Raw genomic sequence first — 23,108 nt, 5'->3', positions numbered from 1 at the left:
GGAGAAAGAGAGAGAGAGAGAAAGGTCCCTGGAGTGCTGGGGGGAGGAAGAGGACTGGAAGGGAAGGAAGACTATCCCTTCTCCATCCCATCACTCTGCTTCTTTCTCTGACATCCTTTTTTCACTAACCCACTGCTCACTGGGCTGTTTAGCATCTTCCCCTCCCCACCCTTTCAGCAGGAAAGGGAGCCCAGCCCTCAAAGAAAAGCTGCCGCCTAGAGAACTAGGGGGTAGGCTGCTTTCTCATTGTCTGCAAAGGAAAACCCAAGGCTTCCTTTGCTTCATATATGGGCTCTTTAAATCATAGGATTATTGAGCTGGAAGGGAACTGAGGCATTCCCTAGTCCAGAGTCCTTAATGTGGGGTTCAAGAACTTGAATAGGAAAAAAAAATATATTGCTTCTTAATTTTAATTTCATTCATTTCCTTTGGAATTCTGCATATTTTATTACATTCATTCTAAAACACTATCGAAAGGGACCTGCCTATAGCATTCACCAGGCTGCCAAAATGGGACTGTAACAGAGAACAAAAAGAAGTTAAGAACTTCTGATCATCTAGAATCTCTTTATTTTTCAGGGTAAGACCTAAAGAGGAGGAATCATTTACACGAGGTCACATAGAAAGTTACAGCACTTTGGGATGGGGGCAAGAAAGGTGTGGCTATCTCCATTTTACTAATGAGGTCCAGGGAGATTAAGTGACTTTTCTGAAGTCACAGACCCAAGTTGTGACCTTGTATGATGGCTACAGCTGGTATCATTATCCTCATCTGACAGCTTGGGGCCAAGGGAATTAAGCCAATAACCCCAGGAAATAGGGGAGGTCAGTGGCAAACTCAGAGCTAGAATCTGACTCTTGATCCTATGTTCTTTTCCCACAGTACCTTGCATGGTTTGGATCCTGAGTCTTGGGATGGGTGGTAGTGAGAAAGAGGTTCTCTTTTGGTTATGTGAAACAGTTTGCAAGCTTTAAACTACTATATAAATACTAGCCACTATTATTATTATTATTATTACTATTATCATTAGAACCAAATGAAGGATACTGAAAGTATCTGCATATAGGAAAGAATTGCCTCCATTAAGGTTCTTCTAAATCAGAGTTAAAAAGAGGGAACTTCTTCATCTCCACTGACCTTAGGAATTGCTTCTGTCCCTCACCCTGCTTCTTCGCTTAACCCTGATTCTGTCCAGATGCTTAAGCTATTGAGGGCTATTTATACATTGTCATAAATACACAGGAAATTCAGGGAGAGGATTTAAGCTAGGCCCCACCTCTATCTTCAGAGTCAACAGGCCAACCCTAAGAATCATATCCCTGCTACTTCCCACAACCCAAGAAAGAACCAGTAGGGAAAATTGCCTTCAAGGGGTACCCCAGCCTGATTTTTGAAAATTATGAGTTCTCTACTCTTAAATCGAGGAACATTTAAATCCACATATTTCTCTGAGTTCCAGCAGCCTCTGTTCATTGGATTCTGGGAGCCACAGGGATCTCTATATGCTTCAACTGAAAATCCATTTTGTCTTTTGATGGGGACTGAAATAAAAGGATGGTTTAGTTGAGAACCTTGCTTCATTATAGGAAAAAAAGTTTGGCCAGCTTCTTCCTGTGTGTCCATTCCTGTCTCTCATGATATAGAGAATGAGGGAAGCAAAGAGGCAGACGGATAAAGCTGTTGAGAAAAACCATTGTCTTGCCTTCCAAAAAGGGTGATTTCTAATAGCTGTGAGGATTGAATAGAGGGCCATCAGTTTATATCTGACAATTAATAATAATAACAACAGCTAATATTTTTATTTGTAAGATGAAGGGGTAAACTAGATCAGGTGCCTCCCACCTTTAAAGGGAATGGGTCTGTCTTCAGTTTTATATATAAATACATATTTGAATTTGTAAAAACACTTTAAATACAATATGTCATTTGGAACAACTTTTATAGGTATTGCTACAATCCCTATTATATAAAGGAGAAAACTTAGATTCAAGTCAACTTGTCAAGTCAGCCAGTACTTAGTAAAGGCTTTCCAAGAACCAAGAACTGTACTAAATAATGACGATACAAAGAAAGACAAGGAGCCTTCAAGGAGCTAACATTCTCATGGGAAAGCTAACACACAGGCAACTATGAACATACAAGAAATATACCAAGAAAACTGGAGGTAATCTAAGAAGTAATCTCATCAAAATTTGTGATTTCCTCACAGTCATAAGTCTATTCTTCTTTGAGATTTTTGTAGCTAGCTCATTTGGAGTCTCAAAATTTCAGACAATAGGAATGATTTTCTTAGGGGGCGGAAGGAAGATGTTCAAGATAGAGAGGAGAGGGGCTAAAAGGCTGACAGTGTATAGTTTGATTCAAATTCTGCTCTTGGAGAACTCTGGAAAGAGTGATTTCCTTTGACTCATGGGAAGTTGGTTCTTTAGAAACTTTCTTTCCTCTCTCCTTCCCTCCCTCCCTCTCTTCCTTCATTTTCCTTCCCTCCCTCCCTTTCTTCCTTCCTTCCTTCTTTCCTTTCTTGCTTCCTTCCTTCCTTCCTTTCCATTTAACCTTCTTTTAAAATATTTTTGAGTTTCAAATGCCTTTCTTCCAGCCCCTTCCCCATCCATTGAAAAGATAAGCAACATACTACCCATTATATATGTAAAATCATATAAAACATTTCAATATTAACCATGTTACCAGTTTTTTTTAAAGCAAGAAAAATAAAGAAAGTAGGAAAAGTATGCTTCATTTTGCACTCAGAGTTTATCGGTTCTCCTTCTGAATGTGGATATCTTTTTTCATTTTAAGTCCTTTGAAGTTATCTTGAATTATTGTCTTGATAAAAGTAGTTACATCTTTTAGAATTAATCATCATTACAAATATTGTTACTATATACAATGTTTTCCTGGTTCTGTTCACTTTACTTTGTATCAGTTCATATGTATCTTCTCAAATTTTTTTTCTTCTAAATCTCCCCACTCTTTCATCTTTACTTATAGCACAATAGTATTTTATTATAATCATAAACTATATATAATGTGTTCAACCATTCCCCAATTAATAGGTATCTCTTCAACTTCTAATTCTTTGCCACCACACACACAAAAAAAGATGAACTGCTATATATGTTTTTGTACATATAGCTCTTTTTCCCTTTTCTTTGATCTCTTTGCGATATTATATACCTAGTAGTGGCATTGCTGAGTTAAAAAGTATTCACAGTTTTATAGCCTTTAGCCCATAGTTCCAAATTGTTCTCCAGAATGGTAGGACCAGTTCACAACTTTACTAAAGGGGAATTAGTGTTCCTGTTTTTCCACATTCCCTCCAGTACTTGACATTTTTCTTTTTTGTCTTGTTAGCTAATTTGATAGGTATAAGGTTGTATCTCAGAGTGATTTCAATTTTGCATTTCTCTAATTATTAGTCTTTTAAAGCATTTTATATGACTATCGATAGCATTTATTTCATCTCAAAACTTCCTATTCATATCCTTTGACCGTTATCAGCTGGGGAATAGCTCTCTCTTATTTAAAAAAAAAATAGATTTGACTTAGTTCCAAATATATATGTGTATATATGGGAAATTAAGACTTTATCAGAGAAACTTACCGTAAAATTGTTTCCCTCCAATTTCCTGCTTTCCTTCTAATTTTGGCTGTCTTAGTTTTATTTATACAAAAGCTTTTAAATTTAATGTAATCAAAATTATCCATTATACTTCCTGTGAACCACCTCTCTATCTTTTGTTTAGTCACTCTTCCCTTATCCTTAGATCTGACAGATAAAATTTACATGCTCCCCTAATTTGCTTATGATATTACCCTTTATATCATGTGCCCATTTGACTCTTATCTTGGTATTCAGTGTGAGATGTTGATCTATGGCTAATTTCTGCTAGTTTTCTAGTTTTCCTAGCAATTTTTGTCAAGTAGTGAATTCTTTCCCCCAAAGCTTGAATCTTTGCATTTATCAAACACTAAATTACTATGATCATTTAGCACTGTATATTGTGTACCTAATCTATTATAGTGATAATCACTCTATTTCTTAGCTAATATCAGATTGTTTTAAGGATTACCTCTTTGTAATATATGTTTAAAATATGATAAGGCTAGGCCACCTTCCTTCACATTTTTATTCAGTAAGAATTGAGAGATTTTTACCTTATAAGAAGCTAGTTAATTTTTAAAATCATAAAATACAAGAACCTTGTATTATACTTTTCATCTTCTCAGTTAGCAAGCACCTACTCTCAAGAAGTTTAAAATTTAATAGGAAAAATGAGGGCAAGAGAGGCACTATTGTATAGTGGATAGAAAGCTCATCTTGGTCAAAGGATTCATTCAGGGAGATGTGGATTCTAGTCCTGCCTCTCCTACATACTGGTCATGTGATCCTGAGCAATTTACATAATTTTTCAATTTCCAACAGGCAACTTTAAGACTACTGGTTGCCAAAATGTGACTGAGCTGCTTTTGGAAAATTTCTTACTAAATAGGAGATTTTGAGTGAAGAATAGGAGTTTAAATACTTCCTCAGACATTCACTAGAGCAAATCCCTTCACCTCTGAGATGCAGTTCCTCACCTGAAAAGTGGGAATAATAATAATGTTGCGAATTTCAATGAGGTATAATGTACACACACAAATACACACACAAATACACTTTGTAACAATATAAATTTTAGTTATTGGTATTTTTACTGTTATTACTCATGTAGCTCTTGTGGTAATGGCAGCTTCCCTACCTGGAATTCCCAACACTGATAAAATCCTAGGTTTGGGAAAGGAAAGGAAGGAATTGTAAGACAAGCTAATATGTAATTCTAATACAAAATAAAATGTATCAAGTGCAGAGGATCCAGACCAAATGTTAAGCGAAATTTGAGGTGGGAAGTCAAAGAACCTGGGGAAATGTGAGTAAGATCTATAAGAAGAGATTGGATCTCACTTGGCAGTGGAGGTGGAGGGAAAAGATTCCAGCAAGGGTCAAGACGAGGAGCCAAGATTCAGAATCCAAAGAAATCAGGGGAAAAATAGGTGACAGAGAGTAAGCCAACTAGGCTGAAATGTCAATTACCAGCTGGGAGGTGGGGATGGGGGTGGAAAAGCAGGTTGCATTCAAATAGTATATTGTTGAACAATGTCCGTCTATCCTTGATGTAAGAGAACAGTGATTGGTGGGAGCTTGTTAGAATTCTTGAGACAGTAACCTGAGCATGTCCTCAGGAGACTCTTGTGCTAGGTACTAGCACAGGAATAGAACAAGGAATTGCCCCTATCAGTTGATAATTAGAGTGACAGATCCTAGCCAGGCACCAGTTAAAGTCATTTACATACAGAGGGGTTGGCCAGATAGGGCGGGGATGAGCAGAAAGGTTTGAGCCCTTCTGATTAGATAGTAGAGAAAGCTTCTGAGTTAACCTCTCTCCTGCTCTGTATGTATCATATTTCCGTAATAATTTACATGTTGTCTTATGCGTTCCTTGAGGTCAAGGATTGTTTTTGCCTTTTCATCTTCAGCATAAAGTACCTAGCATCTAGAACATACTTAACCAATTTTTAAAATTGATTTTAATTGATTAAAGCATCTCTTAGCATTTGTTCTTCTGATGGATTCTAGGGAACTCTGCTACGTTTCAATTACCCAACAAGCATATGTTAAGTTTGTAAAATCCAAGCACTGCTAAGCACTGATAATTCATAGGAAAAGCAAAACCAGTTTCTGCCCTAAAAGAGCTTACATTCTAATGTATACAAATAGCATTTTTTGTTTCGTTGGTTTTGGTTTTGGTTTTTGTTGAGGCAATTAGGGTTAAGTGACTTGCCTAGGACAACACAGCTAGTAAGTATCAAGTATTTAAGACCTAATTTGAACTCAGGTCCTCCTGACTAGGGGTTGATACTCTAGCCACTGCACCATCTAGCTGTCCCAAAAATAGTTAATATGCAAGTCATAGAGTAGATGAAAGGTAACCTTAGAGAGAAAAACACTGGTATCTAAGAGGACTGGGAAAAGCTTCCTGTGAAGATTTTGTTCAACCATTTATTAACTTTAACTCTTTTATACCAATTACTTAGGCTGCCCAAACACTTCTTCAGAATAAGGATTTAAAGATTGCCCTTAATCTAGCACCATGGTGATTAAATTGGCCTCCTGGACCAAGTTCAATTATCTTGCCCATTGTGTTTAGCCCCTTGGTTAAATCTACCTGTTCCTGTTTCTGTCTTTCTCTTTCAAACCACTTATTTACACTATCTCAGACCAACTTTATCTACTTTACTCAAATGATTTCAAGAATGCTGAAAGAAATAATTACAGGGCATTGTGCTAGGAGACATAGAAAAAAGTAAGATTGTCTTCAAGAATCTTCTTACAATCTAATTAAACAGACAGAATCATCATCGGCCTATCCCCCTTACCTAATTCTTCAGAAACAAGTAGTTCTTCCATTTGAGCAATCAGAGTGGGAATGGGACAAGCTTTGCATTTATTGCACATATTCCAACTATGAATTGAAAAACAATATGGAATCATTGAGCAAAAATCCAATTTTTATTATTCATTCAACAAGCATTTATTAAATGTTCACAGTGAGTGAAGAACACTTGAGGAAATAAATATACAGAGAAGCAAGACAGGAGTTTGTAATCCAGCAAGGGCAGAGTGACCGCCAAATATGCAATTTAATACAATGCATTGGCAATAACATTACTGTAGAATGGAAGATAATGAGAAAAGCACAATGAGCTAAGATCGTTTCTGACAGTTCGTCATTCCCCAGCTCAGAAACTTTCAGTAGTTGCTCACTGAAGCCTCTTTATCACACTGTATGTTACCTAAAGCCCAATTCATTCTGGCCCCACCTGACATATCCAGTGCTATCTCATATTATTTCCCCCAGTAGACACTTCACTCTAGCCAGTCTGGGCTCCTCACTGTCCCATGAATACAAATGGCAGCTTTCTGACCCCATACCTTATTGTTCTTCTTTTTTAAATCCCCACCCATTGGCTTGCCAATCCCATCTCTGCCCACTTTTTAGTTCCCCATGAAGCTGTTCCAACCCACACTTATCTCCATCTCTCACCTCCTAGGAATTTATTCAGTCCCTCTAGGTGTTTTAGGAAATGTATGTTTTAGGAAAGAAGCATAATGGAGCAGTGAAGAGTTGCTGGATTTCCTATCAGTGAGAGCTGGATTCAAATCCTGTTTCTGACATTCCCAAAGCTATGTAACCAGAGACAAATCACTCATCCTCTTTTTGTTCCTCTAGGATTTATGTATTAAGTCATCGAAATGGTGACCTCCATGGGTAGAAGCAGTTTTGCATCTTCACGTACCCACTCTCATGTTTCTGGAAACTGCATCGTAAAGGAGAGCCTATTTTACCATAGGGAAAATGTTATTCTTGTGGGAGTTATGTTCCTCGCCAAGGACTGAGCACAACATAAATCATAGATATGTCCAACAATGTTAGAGAAGCCAAAATAACTACCATAAACTACTTGGAAATAACAGAATAACTTTAAATAATTACATTTAAAATGGTAAAATTATACTCTGGATTCTATAAAATGAACTCAAAAATTTGGTACATGTTAATTTGAACAAAAGCTCCAGTGTACAATACTCAAGTTTAGAGTATAATTAAAAAAAAAAAAAAAGCCAAACAGTTCTATTATATCATGCCTTTTATTGAAGGCTAAAGAGCTTTGTGTTAACTGTAATAAGCTTTAGGTAAGTTTTAAATTAGAGAGGCAGAGTAGTATAATAGAGAACAGGCTACAGTGACCTAACACACACTGGTTGTGGGATACTGGCCAACGTACCTACCATGAGCATGGCAAGCAACTCTCTGAGACTATAAGTTGTGGAAGTATTATCCATCAATATTTCTAGAGGGAGTTTCTCCATTGGCAGTTTTGTATACCAGTGAAACTACTGGCCTACCATTAAAAATACATTTAATTTACTATAATTTGGTTTGCCTTTTTAGAATTCAGAGTAGATTGGTGGGGGTTATTTAGATAGTTCTTATTTCTTTAAAAAAAAAATTGTCCAGGGAAGACTGATCATGCCTTGTTTTTCTTTTGATAACGTTTCCCTTTAGTAAGCAGAGACTCTCAAGATCACTATTTTCTGTGTTCAAAGTAGAGCTTATTCTTTTCAGAATTCCCCATCAGCACTGACATATTTAAAAGCCTCACTGAAAACTTTACTTGGAAGAGTATGAGAAAAAGAAGTTTCTAGATTCTGGTCTTGCTCACATTTGATTCTGCTCTTTTTGATCTCCTTCTTTCCCCCCTCTCCCTTTAAAACAAGCTTGGAAAGAAAGAGAAATCACAAAAATCACTTTATTGGATTGCATTTTTTTTCCCTTCCCCACTCCCCCCTCTCAACAGCAGGGGAATGTGAGTTGGAAATAATGTGAGGAAAAGATTAAGAAAAGGGGGGGGGGGGGGAAATGGAGTGTTTTGTTGGAGGGAAGAATTAAAATATAGTGATATAGTCATGCCCCAGAAATAAAACACAATCAAGGAAATATTTAAACATATGCAAAGGAGAACAGAAGGAAGTTCAGAATGGGCCATGGATATATAGAGGAGTTCTGTTATAATTTCATATATAAATCTTCTTTTCTGGTTTGGTTGTTTTTTGTTTTTTTTTTGTTTTGTTTGTTTTTGAAATTTATATTTCAAAACATTCTTGTTTATTGGTGTTTAAGCTTACAATAAAAAGATATTTTTATAAGTAGAAGGATGCTAATATTTCTGATTAATTTAGGGTCTCAAATTGGGTTCTTGAAATATCAAATATTATACACAAAAAATTAGAAGAGAAGTACATTTCACAGTTATGAGTAGAGATGAATTCTTATGCTAACAAGGTATAAAGAAAGCTAAATAATAAAATAGATTTTGATTACATGAAATTGAAACACTTTTGCACAAGCACAATTAATGTCTCTAGGATACAAAAAGAAGCAGTTTAAGTCAGAAGGGAATTATTTTTATCAAATTTATTGGATAAAGAGATGTTATCCAAAATATATGGTCAAATGAAATACATAAAACCAAAAACCATTCCTGAATAGTTTTAAGTGGTCAAAAGAAGAATAAGATAAAGATAGCAAAAGGAAATATTAATAATTATTTATTAATAAGAAACAATGTATTAAGGATAATTAATAACATAATAAAGGAAATTAATAAAAATGAAAATGTGAATCAAAACTATGCTGAGGTTTTATTAACTCATGCCACAAAACTGGCAAAAAAGACAAAAGACAAGGGTCATTGTTGGAGGGATTGTGGAAAGACAGGCACATTATACTTATTGCTAGAGCTGTGAACCACTACAACCATTTTGTAATGACGTCTGGAATTATGCAAATAAAATGGCTTTTGACTCATCTATAGACATCTATAGATAGGTATGTGTTTTGTGGTAGCAAAGACATGGAAACAAAATATCCATTATTTAGGGAATAGTTAAAGATGTTAATAAATATAATGGAGTATTGCTGTGCTATAAGAAATAACAAACATGGTAGATTCTGAGACGTGGAAAAATGTATATGAACTAAAGCAAAAATGAAGTAAACAGGCAAAAAAACTCCTCACCTCTCTATATACAGTTAATAGTCCAGGGATCCTCAAACTTTTTAAATAGGGGGCCAGTTCACTGTCCCTCAGACTGTTGGAGGGCCGGACTAGAGTAAAAACAAAAACGTTGTTTTGTGGGCCTTTAAATAAAGACACTTCATAGACCTGGGTGAGGGGGATAAACATCCTCAGCTACCACATTTGGCCCGTGAACCATAGTTTGAGGACCACTGGTTAATACAGTAGAAAGAAAAACAACCACAAAATACTGAAAATTAATGTTTCAAAATTACAAATATTATATATATATATATATAGCCCCAAGAAGCAATTTGAGAAGATGATCTCCTTCAACTTCTTTGCAGAGGTGGGTGGGGAGGAGACAATCCATAGGTGATAAGATTAGGGTTCCTGGTGGTCAGGGAGTTAGATGATGAGGTTAGTGGCAGGTTCAGGGTTCAGGGAACCAAATAAAGAGGTTTGGCTTCCCTAAACCCCCTTGGGATTTGGCACAAGGTAAGGAGTTGTGGGAACCCCCTTTTTGGCGGTGCAGAGGTCCTTTGTAAAGGAATTTATGAACTCAAAAAGCTAGACTGATAAAAAGAAGTTTATTATTGGCATTGGGAAGTCATCCTTTGCTATGCATGAATAGAAAGACTGAATTCTTTAGTGGCAAGGTCCCAGCAGAGAAGTAAAGTTTCTATTAGAGAAATCCTGACAGAGAGGTATAAAGTCTTAGGTGAGAGAGTGAAGAGAGGGTAATGCTGAAAGAAAATATCATTTCAGCAGGCAGAGATTGCTGCTATACCAGGAAGAGAGTTTCCTTGGCATGGCATGTTAGATCCTCTGCAAGGACTGAGCACTAAGTTGCTGTTTTTATAAAGAAATCTGAGACAGAAGTTTCAATTGAATGAGATTCCCTCAATGCTGTCACTAACCCCAGGCCTAGATGAGACCACTTACTGGGAGTGGTTTTAAGCCAACAATAGGGGTCAATTGAAAGCTGGATCTCTAGCTAAATAGATTACTTCAATTAGTCCCACCAAAATAAACCACTTTATCTTGGTTCCCTGGGGTGGGTCTCACAGAGGCAGGGTTCAAGGAGAGGTTCTCCTTCAATGAGCTTTAGAGAGAGTTTTGGGGCTCCCCTTGTCATAGGTATATATGTTGTATATATTGTGAAGTTTTGTGTTTTTGTTTTTGTTTTTTGGTATGTTGATTGTTTCTTTTCTGGGATGGGGGGAGTGGAGAGGAGGAATACAGAGGGAAATTTACATGATGTAAAAGTAAAAGCTATTAATAGATATTTTTTAAAAATCCTGTGAATGCAAATATTTTTATTAAATTGAAGGTTTCAATCTGGTTAATTGAGGTTGCATTCTAGTTGTGATGCTTGAAGGATCAGTGCTTTTGTCAGCCACAGGTAGTTCTAGGTATGGATGGAATTTCCTTCCACCAAGCCAGATTCAACCTATAGATCACTTTAGTAGTAAGTAGGTTTTGCAAAGTTGCTAATTTGTTGTTCCTTCATTGTTTGTCCTTCATTCCCAGAAGAACGTGACATCAGGAAGATAATGTCACAACTCACAAGTGAGATAGATTTAAGTGAGGGAGGGCAGTGCAAAGTCACCAGACTCACTTTCTCCTTCAGGGCCATCTGGAGATGACCTTGGCTTTTTTAAGCTAAGGTTTTTGACAGTCTCAGTTTGTTTGGGGCAATGCTCTTTATATATATAATTTTATTTTATTTAATAATAACTTTATATTGACAGAATCCATGCCAGGGTAATTTTTTTTTTTTAGACATTATCCCTTGCACTCGTTTCTGTTCCTATTTTTCCCCTTCCTCCTTCCATCCCCTCCCCTAGATGGCAAGCAGTCCTAAATATGTTAGATATGTTGCAGTATATCCTAGGTACAATATATGTTTGCAAAACCAAACAGTTCTCTTGTTGCACAGGGAGAATTGGATTCAGAAGGCAAAAATAACCCAGGAAGAAAAACAAAAATGCAAATAGTTCACATTTGTTTCCCAATGTTCTTTCTTTGGGTGTAGCTGCATCTGTCCATCATTTATCAATTGAAACTCAGATCTCTTTGTCAAAGAAATCCACTTCCATCAGAATACATCCTCATACAGTATCGCTGTCGAAGTGTATAATGATCTCCTGGTTCTGCTCATTTCACTTAGCATCAGTTCATGTAAGTCTCTCCAAGCCTCTCTGTATTCATCCTGCTGGTCATTTCTTACAGAACAATAATATTCCATAACATTCATATACCACAATTTACCCAGCCATTCTCCAATTGGTGGGCATCCATTCAATTTCCAGTTTCTAGCCACTACAAACAGGGCTGCCACAAACATTTTGGCACATACAGGTCCCTTTCCCTTCTTTAGTATCTCTTTGGGGTATAAGCCCAGTAGTAGCACTGCTGGATCAAAGGGTATGCACAGTTTGATAACTCTTTGGGCATAATTCCAGATTGCTCTCCAGAATGGTTGGATTTGTTCACAACTCCACCAACAATACATCAGTGTCCCAGTTTTCCCGCATCCCCTCCAACATTCATCATTATTTTTTCCTGTCATTCTAGCCAATCTGACAGGTGTGTAGTGGTATCTCAGAGTTGTCTTAATTTGCATTTCTCTGATCAAGAATGATTTGGAACACTTTCATATGAGTGGTAATAGTTTCAATTTCATCATCTGAAAATTTTCTGTTCATATCCTTTGACCATTTATCAATTGGAGAACGGCTTGATTTCTTATAAATTTGAGTCAGTTCTCTATATATTTTGGAAATGAGGCCTTTATCAGAACCTTTAACTGTGAAGGTGTTTTCCCAGTTTGTTGCTTCCCTTCTAATCTTGTTTGCATTAGTTTTGTTTGTACAAAGGCTTTTTAATTTGATACAATCAAAATTTTCTATTTTGTGATCAGTAATGGTCTCTGGTTCATCTTTGGTAACAAATTTCTTTCTCCTACACAAGTCTGAGAGATAAACTATCCTATGTTCCTCTAATTTATTTATAATCTTGTTTTTTATGCCTAGGTCATAGACCCATTTTGATCTTATCTTGGTATATGGTGTTAAGTGTGGGTCCATGCCTAATTTCGAGGCAATGCTCTTTTAATGATTAGAATAGATAAGAAATGAGGCAAAGAATGTCCTTTTTTTACCTAATAAAAGAAAGAAAGAAAGAAAGAAAGAGGGAGGAAGGAAGGAAGGAAGAAAGGAAAGAATAAAGGAAGGGATGAAGGAAGGAAAGGAAGGAAGAAAAAGAAAGAGAGAGAGAGAGAGAGAAGAAGAAGAACCAAAAATCAGTTTAGAAGGAGTAGACCCTCAGGTTTTCTGGCTAAGAATACAAACAGTTGCTAATTGCTCAGAGCCAAAACATCATAAACAATGACCAAGTGAGGACTGGACTGGACTTAAATCAGAAAAATGAAATTAAAACCTGAGAAATGAAGGAATCAAAACTAGTGGAGGGAGAATATAATCAGGTGGAGACTCAGAGTTGTAAAATATAAAATATAATCAGAGGTGGGGACTTACTGATAAAGGAAGATATGAGTAAAGGTTTACACTAAAGTGGGGGAAATAAGTAATGATGTAATTGGGGTGGAGATATGGGAGAAGAATAGATTCTCTAGAGTGTCTGTAACCTTTGTAGTATTCTGCCAATAAGGAATCAGGGTAAGGATTGAACTATGTCCAAATAAGGTGAATGCTGAGGGAAGATATAATGGTGTAATCAAAGGTGGAGGTTCATACTCACATGGAGGGATTAGGAATCCTAGATAGTACCTCCGGTACTCAATCAGTGCGAAAACAGAGGAGGTACTTATGCTTTCAGATAGGGAATAAAAGACTGCTTTTGCACTCCAAGGGTGACTCTATAGTCACCCATTTCTGCAGTTGTGTAATTAAAGACTTTTAACATCACCCCTCCCAAATCCAAAGGAAAGAAGGGAGGAAGGAAGGAAGAAAGGAAGGAAGGAAGAGAAGGAAGGAAGGAAGGAAGGAAGGAAGGAAGGAAGGAAGGAAGGAAGGAAGGAAGGAAGGAAGGAAGGAAGGAAGGAAGGAAGGAAGGGAAAGAGAAAGGAAGGGAGGGAGGGAGGAAGGAAGGAAAGAAGGAGCAGGCACTGTTCAACTGGAATTGGCCACAATTGGGTTCCCAGATCGTCATCCTTCATTCTCAAAGAAAACCATAACATCAGGAAGGTAATGTCATGACTTGTAAGTGAATGAGATTTAAGTGAAGGAAGGCTGTGCAAAATCACCAGTCTCACTCTTCTCCTCAAAACCATCTGAGTCCAGTGGAAATATAAATTCACAGAAAGTTATTTGAGGTACATAGAGACTAAATGGCTTCTCCAGGATCACACAGTGTGAGTGTGTATATAGTGAATGTTCACTAAAGAAGAAAATAGTTGAAAGAGATTTGCAAGGAAAGCCTGTGAATTTTTTATTGGTCCTAAATTTTATTCACATATATTTAAGTCTCTACCCCCAATTAGGCTATCATCCTCACCTTTTACCTTTGCAAAACAAAACTCATACACATAATTTCATTTGAACTTTATACCTGTACAAAGGAGGCAGGGCAACTATGCCATAATATGGTGGAATTAGGGATAAGAAGAAGTAAGTTAGAATCCTGACTTTTTGATATTTGGAGGCAGTTTTCTTTTTATGTAAGTGAGTAAGTCAGCAGATTTCTATGTACAGCAATTTTTTTAGTAATGAGAATTTGCCCACTGGCCAGCATAATTCAAGAACACATGGGGGACAGGAAACAGAAAAGTAAGAGCAGGGGGAGGAACACAGTGTATTTTGTATTTATATTTAATTGAGTGACCTTGGAAGAGTGATGTGGAATGCTCTGGACCCCAGTTCCCTCATTTATAAAATGAGATTCAACAAGATAATCTCTGAGGTTATTTCAGCTTCAAATCCTCTGATCCCTTTTGACCAACACTTCTCCTTTAAGGGTACCTTCTGTCTGCTCTGTTTGTATCTTGTATCTAGTTAATTATTTATATATTGTCTCTTTTATTGGAATATAGGATCTTTGAGGGCAGGAACTTTTTTTAACTTTTGTATCCCCCCATGTTTAGCAATTGACAAAAATCTTGTTGACATGCAGGTAAAAGCCCAAATAAAATGAACTAACTTTTTTGGGGGAACATTATGGAACAAGGCTCCCCAGCTAATAAACATATAAACCAGACTAATTAGAGCCTGGGATCAGTTTTTTTTTTCTGCAATCTCTTCCCCTCCACATATACATTCCTCATCCTTTCCCACATTGTCTTCCACCAAATAGAGAATTCTGGGCAGAATTCTGCACATGCTGGGCTATCAGCCAGTGGTATTAGACTGGCTTCACAGAGGAGAATATTTTTGAAAAACCAAATGCAGCTTCTATTGGGTTTTAGTGCAAAGGGAGAGGAAAATGGGGCAGGGGGTGATATTGATAGAATCATAGATCTAGATCTGAAAGGGATCATAGAAATTATCTACCACACTTTTACAGATGAGGAAAGTGAGGGCAAGGGTGACTTGTCATAAGTGATTTGCAAATCATAAGCCACAGGAAAGATTTCAACCTAGTTTTTCTGATTCCAGAGTCATTGCTTCAGCAGCAATAGCTACCACTGTTTCTAGTGCTTTCCTCTTTCTAGGAACAAATAGCAGATCAGACCACTGGTCCCTGACCATTGACAATAACAGGTCCTTGTCTTCTTCAAAATAAGTGACTAACAGTTATAGAGCTAGAGTCAGGAAGACCTGAATTCAAATTCAGTTTTAGACACTTGCTAGCCATGGTACCTGCTCTGAGATTTTACCTTTATCTATCTCAATTGCCTCAACTGTGAAATGGGGATAATAATAGTAGAATCAAATGCAATTGTTTGTAAAGTGCTTAGAATATTGTAGATGCTTAATAATTGCTTGTTTGCTTCCTTCCTTCATCATCTCTCTCCAGGTACGAATATGGGAGATCCCTGAGGGTGGCTTAAAGCGGAACATGACAGAGGCGATCCTAGAACTTTATGGACATAGCCGGAGAGTGGGGCTTGTGGAGTGGCATCCGACCACTAACAACATCCTGTTCAGTGCTGGCTATGACTACAAGGTGAGCATGTCCCCTCCTGGAGCAGGCCTTCTTAGAATTGATGAGGAGTGGGGGAAATCTTTTATTATATCTATAATATCACATTAAAACTTAAAAAGCCTACTATATATATTTTCTCAGATAATTCTCACAACCCCTTTGTGAAGGAAGCAGGACAAGTGTTATTTTTCCCCATTTTCTAGTTGGGGAAATTGAGCCCTAGAGAGAGGAATAATCACTTTAAGAGGACTCACAACTAACTAATTTATATTATTTTTTTTTATTTATAAAATATACGCACGGTAATACTTCAGCATTGACGATTGCAAAACCTTTTGTTCCAATTTTTCCCCTCCTTCCTCCCATCCCCTCCCCCATATGGCAGGTAGACCAATATATGTTAAATATGTTAAAGTATTTGTCACAACTAACTAATTATAGTGTCAGGACCAGGAACTGAGTCTGTTACCTTGAAGATTCTCACAAGGAGTTAAAATTTTTCCCATTGGAACCCAATCTAACAAACCAACATAGTTGGTGGATATGGAAATCCAGCACATGCCCAACATATTTATTTATTTATTTCCTTCCCCTCCCCCCTCCTCCCCATTCCCAGCCCAGGCATTAACTCTTGCAATCATGAATAAAGAATGCAGTACTTGTGCATTCCGCTGTTCCATTAAGAAGCCTGCTAATGTCAGTCAATCAATAAGTATTTATTAACCATCTACTATGTACCAGGCATTGTGCTAAGCATGTTGGAATCCAAAAAAAAAAAAAAAAAAAAAAAAAGGCAAAAAGACAATCCCTGCTCTCAAGAAGCTTACAGTCAAATGGGAAAAAGAACAAATAAATAACTACAAACAAACAATATGCAGGATAAATGAGGGAGGGGAATTAGCAGAAGAAAGGCACTAGAATTAAACTTGAGAAAGGCTTCTTGTAGAAGATGAGATTTTAGTTGGGCCTTTGGAGATGAAGAGAAGAGAGAACATTATAGGCATGTAACTCAACCAGAAAAAAATCCCCAGAGGTATTTGATTTGTGGAACAGGAGACTAGTGTCCCATTGGATCAAAGAGTACATATTGGGGAGTAAGGTATAAAAAGACTGAAAAAGTAGAAGGGACTTAGGTCATGAAGGACTTTGAGTGCCAAACAGCATTTTATATTTAATTCTGGGGGCAACAGAAGGGCACTGGTATTTATTATAGATTATAGGACCTACAGCTCTTGAGAATGGAGAAAAGAGAAGAAACTAGCTCTCTTTGTAGTGGCAAAGAGTTAGAAATTGCAAGGATATCCATCAATTGGGGAATAGCTAAACTAACTGTGGTATGTGATCATGATGGAGTATTGCTGTGCTATAAGAAATGATGAGTTTGATGATCTTAGAAAAACATGGATTGACTTGTGTGAAATAATAAAGAGCAAAATGAGCAGAACCAAGAAAACATTGTATGTATTGTATACAGTAACAGCAATATTCTTTTAGGAACAACTTAAGACTACAAAATCATTTTGACAATTATAAATACCCAAATTAACTACAAAAGGACCCACCAAAGTAAACACTATCTGAATTTAGAAAGAGCATTGATAAATAGAAGTATGTCCAGGTTGATTTTATGTATATACATATTTGTGCTTAATGGTAGCCATCTCTATGCTGCAGGCAAGGAAAGAAGAAAAAAAAGGAAAATTTTGTTATATATTTAGAAGGAATAGCAAGTTGTACTTAATGGATTTGCAATTTCAGGTGTGATCACCTTTTTTCTATTCTAGTATGTTATAGAAATACTTGTTTTATCTCTTAAGTTCAGAATAAAATAAACATTTTTAAAGAGATTAAGAAGGATAGTTTAGCTAACACATTGGATGATGATGAGGACCCCAAAAGTTCTAGATCACAGTCTAGACTGGTGGTTTGAATCTAATAGAGTAAAATTTGTAATATGAATAAATGGAAAGCTATACATGAGTTTTAAACATACATATACATATATATATATATATATAGATAGATAGATAGATAGATAGATAGATAGATAGATTTTACAAGTACAAGATAAGGAAGGCATAGCCAGAAATAAGTTACTCTGAAAAAGATTTGGGGCAGGGAGTCGGGGGGTGGGGGAGCTGTTATTTAGTATTATTTAGTAGACTGTGAGCTCAATGTGAGTCAAATGTCTAATATGGAAACCAAGAACAGCTAAAGGATCTTGGGCCATTTTAAGAAAGGGGAGTAAGGAGGGGATATTCCCACTCTGCTCAGCCTCAGCCAATCCACATTTGAAACATTTCAGACAGTTCTGAATGCAGCATTTTAGGAAGGGCATTCAAGAGCAGCAGTGTCTAGAGAAAGTGTGATCAACTTGATGAAAATAGGTTACATGGTCATGTCCCATAAGTATCAGCTGTAGGAATGAGGGATGTTTGGAGCAGGAAGAGAAAGCTTGAAAAGAAAGATCATGATAACTGAATTCAAGGGCACTTGGGATGGGAGGAAGAAGGGCTACTTATCAGCTTCAGATGGCAGTATTAGGAACAATAAATGGAAGTTGCAAAGGTAGATATAGGCTTGATGGAAGGAAATACTTCCTAACCATTAGAACTCTCCAGAGGTGGAATGTGGCAATAGTGGATGGCCCCACTCAAAAGTTCTGCTATCACAAGTTGGAGGAACACAAGGAGATTTAATAGTGGAGATTCTGGGGTCCCTTAGCACCTTGAAATTCTTCCATTCAGTACCCAAAGGTATGCAGCCTAGCAGTACAAGTCCCAGGTTCTGCAATCTTGGGCTGATTAGTTGACCAAGTTGAGCTTTTACCTAGGGTAGGGGTTCTTAACCTATTTTGTGTCATGGACCCTTTGGGCAGTAAATCCTATGAATAATGTTTCTAAAAGAATGAAATAAAAAACTTAGGAATACAACAAGCACAGTGAGTGAAATGCTGAACTTGGAGAAAGGGGCACCTAAGTTCCACCCTAGTCATGGATATTTCCTACCTGTATGACCCTGAACTAAGTGACATAGCTAATAAGCCATTTTACCTCTGTTTGCTTCAATTTCCTCAACTGAAAAATAAGGATAATAATAGTACTTTCCTCCCAAATCTGTTGTTTGGATCAAATGAGATAATATTTGTAAAGTATAATACCTGGCATATAATAGGCACTTAATAAGCACTTCTTTGGCACAGTTGGGTGGATAGAGCACTGGACTTGGAATCATCAAGACTTGTCTTCATGGGTTCAAATCTGGCCTCAGATACTTACTAGCTGTGTGACTCCAGTCAAGCCACTTAATCCTGTTTACCTTAGATTTCTCATCTAGAAAATGAACTGGAGAAGGAAATGGCAAAGCAATTCCAGTAGTTTTGCCAAGAAAATCCCCGAATTGGATCATGTGGAGTCAGATATGATTCAAACAAGTGTACAACCACAAAATAAATACTTGATGCCTTCCTTCCTTCCATCTTTCCCTCTTTCTTTCTTTCCTTCCTTCCCTCCTTTCCTTCCTTCCTTCCTTCTTATCCCTCTTTCTTTCCTTCCTTCCTTCCTTCCTTCCTTCCTTCCTTCCTTCCTTCCTTCCTTCCTTCCTTCCTTCCTTCCTTCCTTCCTTCCTTCCATCCTTCCATTCTTCTTTCCTTCTTCCCTTTTACCTACAAAAGAAGCCAGTTATATTGAAATAGAGATGTAAATTTTTTCCCCATCCAACTTTATGAACCCCTCTGAAATCTATCTATGGATTCAGGAAGGACTGTGGATCCTGATTAAGAACTTGTAATGTAGAGAATATAATAGAACAGTAGTGTAAGAATCAGGAGATATGATTTCTACTCCCATTTTCATCACCAACTTGTTTTATGACCTTAATTATAGTCTATTAATCTACCTAAGCCTCAATTTCACCATCTGCAACATGGGGATAATAATAACTTTCTCTGTCTATCTCACAAGAGGGTTTGAGAATTAAATTAAATAATGGATGTGAAGATGCTCTGGGAAGTATAGAAAGCAAATGATATTATATGTATATGTATTATTACATGTGTCACAAGGTATCATTATTATTTTTTTATTTCTATAATCACAATGATTATTGCTATTTGATTCCTCAAAATCAGCAGGATCAGGGGCCTAACTTCCATGTCTGTCTGTCTGTCTGTCTGTCTGTCTTATCTATCACTCCCTACAGGTTCTCATCTGGAACCTGGATATTGGGGAGCCGGTGAAAATGATTGACTGCCACACAGATGTGATCCTCTGCATGTCCTTCAACACAGATGGCAGCCTGCTATCCACCACCTGCAAGGACAAGAAGCTGAGGGTGATTGAGCCCCGTTCTGGCCGAGTGCTCCAGGTGCTGAGCTCTACCCTGCTCAAAATTATCTTCATGACCCTGGATGATATGGGAGGGGTACAGGGGAGGGGAAGATCAACTCTGACTGATCTGTCCCTACTCTCCTTTCCCCCTCCCTTCCCTCTACTCTTGCACTGACTTAAGCTAGCTGGGGCAGATCTGACTGATGGAATATGCTCCACATCATTCTGGGTTGGCATATAACTAATCCCAGGTATGGGAGGGCACTAGTTAGATGTGCCCACAAGTGTGCAGTCTGTAGAACAGTATAGTATAGATTTTTCACACACACACACACACACACACACACACACACACACCAACTCCCTCATCACCCTAAACAGAATTTCTCTGGCCTAATTCTTGAGGCTTAGTATAGACATTGCCTTCAGAGGCTAGCTTCCTTCCTTGCAGGCTGCAGTATTTTTGGCAGACCTCATCCACTCAATCAGAAAATATCTGTGGAGAACCTACTAACTGATTAGGCTCTATACAAGAGTGTTCTCATTCTCTGAAAGCAATATCGGGGGTGGCCAGGGTCACCCCTAAGGATGTAGGTCGGGGCAGGAACTCCTCAGCCTCCCTCCTCCCACCAAGCTTCTCTCCTACCTCTAAAAAAAGGGGGGGGGGTAGACACATGTTTAATCCTTAAGTCCTAAATCTATTACTTAACATGATATCGAGAAGACCTTATGTTCTCAAAGGCTCTGCCAAAGAAATGCAAACCCTTGGCTGATCCTGCCTTTTGGAAAGGCCCTCAGCTGGCTAACTGCCTATCACTAGGCTAGTGATGGATATTTTGACAAAAACAACTTTGTCTACCAATCAACCAGCAATTATTTATCACCTACTAAGTACTACATCAATCTTAGGTTGTAATCTTCCTCAGTGGAGGACACACCTACACTGAGGTAATCACAGATCTTAGAAATATTTAAGTATCAATAGGATAAAGGAAAAAGTAGTCAGGTGAAGGTTTTCCAAGGCTTAGTTTCGTCATTTGTAAAATGAGTACAATAAAAAGAGCCTAGATTGGAACAAGAGGACCTGAGATTGAAACCCAGCTTTGCCAATAATTTCCTGTGTGAATCTAGGAAACTCACTTAATGTCTCTGGTTTCCTCATCAGTAAAATGGGTGTGATTAGACAGTTTCTGAGGTCCCTGCCAACTCTAAAACTCCTATCTGATGATCCTAGGAAACATGGAGCTCCAGAGAGAAGTAGCGATGGGATGGGAAGGGGGGAGGACCACTTTGCATGGTCGCTTCATTGGAGGGGAGCACTGTGCACTCATTGCATGATGACCCTCCCTCCTCCAGCTACCCTCCACCCCCACCTTCCTAAGCCACTATGGAGCCACTAGCACGTAGGGCTGGAGGTCCCATGACTCTTAGTGGGTAACTCGGTCTCCTCTAGGCTTTGTCTTTATCTCCCTGCTCCTCCGTCCTCTTCAGGAAGCCAGTTGTAAGAACCACAGAGTAAATCGGGTGGTATTCCTTGGCAACATGAAGCGGCTCCTCACCACAGGCGTTTCCAGGTGGAACACCAGGCAAATTGCCCTCTGGGACCAGGTCAGTAGGTTTCCTTTGGGCTTCTGGATTCTTCCTTCTATGCCCCTACCTTATCTGCTCAGGAGAAAGGAGAAATGGAGCGCATGGCTCAGAACTGGAACTTCTGGGTTCTGGGGGCTTTGAGCTTCTGAAAAAGTGTTGGGTGGTCTGAGCCTCAGTTATCATTTCTATGAAATGGGTGCCACATGTTTTGGAAAGTCCAAGGAAGGTTGAGGAAGATGGCTATGCTAGAATAAGATGTAAGGCTAACATTTATAATATAGAGAAGAATGATCAAATCCAAAATGATCAAGAATCCAATTTAATTCTCAAATGACATACAGTAACCCAATGAAGAAAGAGGTATGGATAATATGAAATGGTAAATAATTTTTTTAAAAAGTAGTTTGACTTTATAATGTAATTATAGACCCACACTCAGATCTTCTTACTGATGACTTCTTTACCTGACCCTAAACTGGGGTCTAACTGTACAACAGAGATGGGAGAATGAAAAATCCAAGATAACAGATGGGGCTAGCCCAGAAATTTCCTTGGGAATAGCAAATAGAAATGAATACAGTTCTGTTTGATCCAGCGTTTCCATGCTTAGTCCAAAACACAGTGCTCTTTTCTCTTCACAGAAACAAGAGTTCCTCTTTAGGGTTTAACATCATTTAGCTATATCTCTAACTTGTTCTGCTGGTTGACCTCATGAAGGCTTGAAGGATCTAGGGAAACTGGCATCCCCTGTCCCTCACCTTTTGGAGGGTCAGTAGGAGTCAAATAGTCTATACCCAGGTCTTCTTCCTCTCAGTGTTGTATTTTTTACTACACTGCCATATTTTTTGTGCTCTTGGAGTTACACGGCTCATTTCTGCCCATCCACAACTAGCACAAATACCTTCTTCTCATTGGGTCCTGGAGGCAAGTGGGGCAGGATGCTGAGTATGAAGATTTCTTTGAGCCAAACCATGGAGAGAATGACATAGGCTGAAGACAAGGCAGTTTGGGGGGCCCCCAAAGAACACAATGGAATCCAGTATGGTGGAGAGAGGGCCAGCCTAGGCACCAAGAGATCCGAATTTTAGGGCTTCCTTTAACTGTAATATTTGCAGCACTTTAAGGTCTACAAAGTGCTCTTTATACAATATCTCATTTGAGCTTATGATAACTCTGTGAAATAGCTTGTTTTGTAGATGAGGTCAGTAAGTGTGAGTTAAATAGCTAGTAAGTATCTAAGGTGGCATTTGAGCCCAGATCACTCTCAGCTGTAAACTCAGCACTTTTTCTTTAAACACTGCTCCCTAATTAGCTATATGACTTGGACAATTCACCCAAAGTCCCATGGGTTTTGGTTGCCCCTCATGGAAAACGAGGGAATTGGACTAAATGACAGCATTCTATGATAGGGGCAAGGTAAGAGCATCAATGCAGGGGTAGATTTGTATAGCAAATTTGCCCTG

The 23,108-nt window shown here is 38.1% G+C and overlaps 1 protein-coding gene across 1 annotated transcript in view; it reads left to right on the top strand.

Annotated features, from left to right (window-relative positions):
- Positions 1–23,108, top strand: part of CORO2B (coronin 2B) — a 233,933-nt gene that overhangs the window by 192,251 nt on the left and 18,574 nt on the right. The window contains exons 4-6 of the mRNA XM_051980781.1: positions 15,599–15,748; positions 19,928–20,092; positions 21,547–21,663. Of these exons, the coding sequence (XP_051836741.1) occupies positions 15,599–15,748; positions 19,928–20,092; positions 21,547–21,663 (432 nt within the window). The remainder of the gene's footprint in view (positions 1–15,598; positions 15,749–19,927; positions 20,093–21,546; positions 21,664–23,108) is intronic.

Source organism: Antechinus flavipes, chromosome 2, assembly GCF_016432865.1.
Source record: "Antechinus flavipes isolate AdamAnt ecotype Samford, QLD, Australia chromosome 2, AdamAnt_v2, whole genome shotgun sequence".
Classification (NCBI taxonomy): Eukaryota; Metazoa; Chordata; class Mammalia; order Dasyuromorphia; family Dasyuridae; genus Antechinus; species Antechinus flavipes.
Note: the sequence above shows the minus strand (reverse complement) of the source record. Positions and strands in the feature narration are given on the sequence as shown.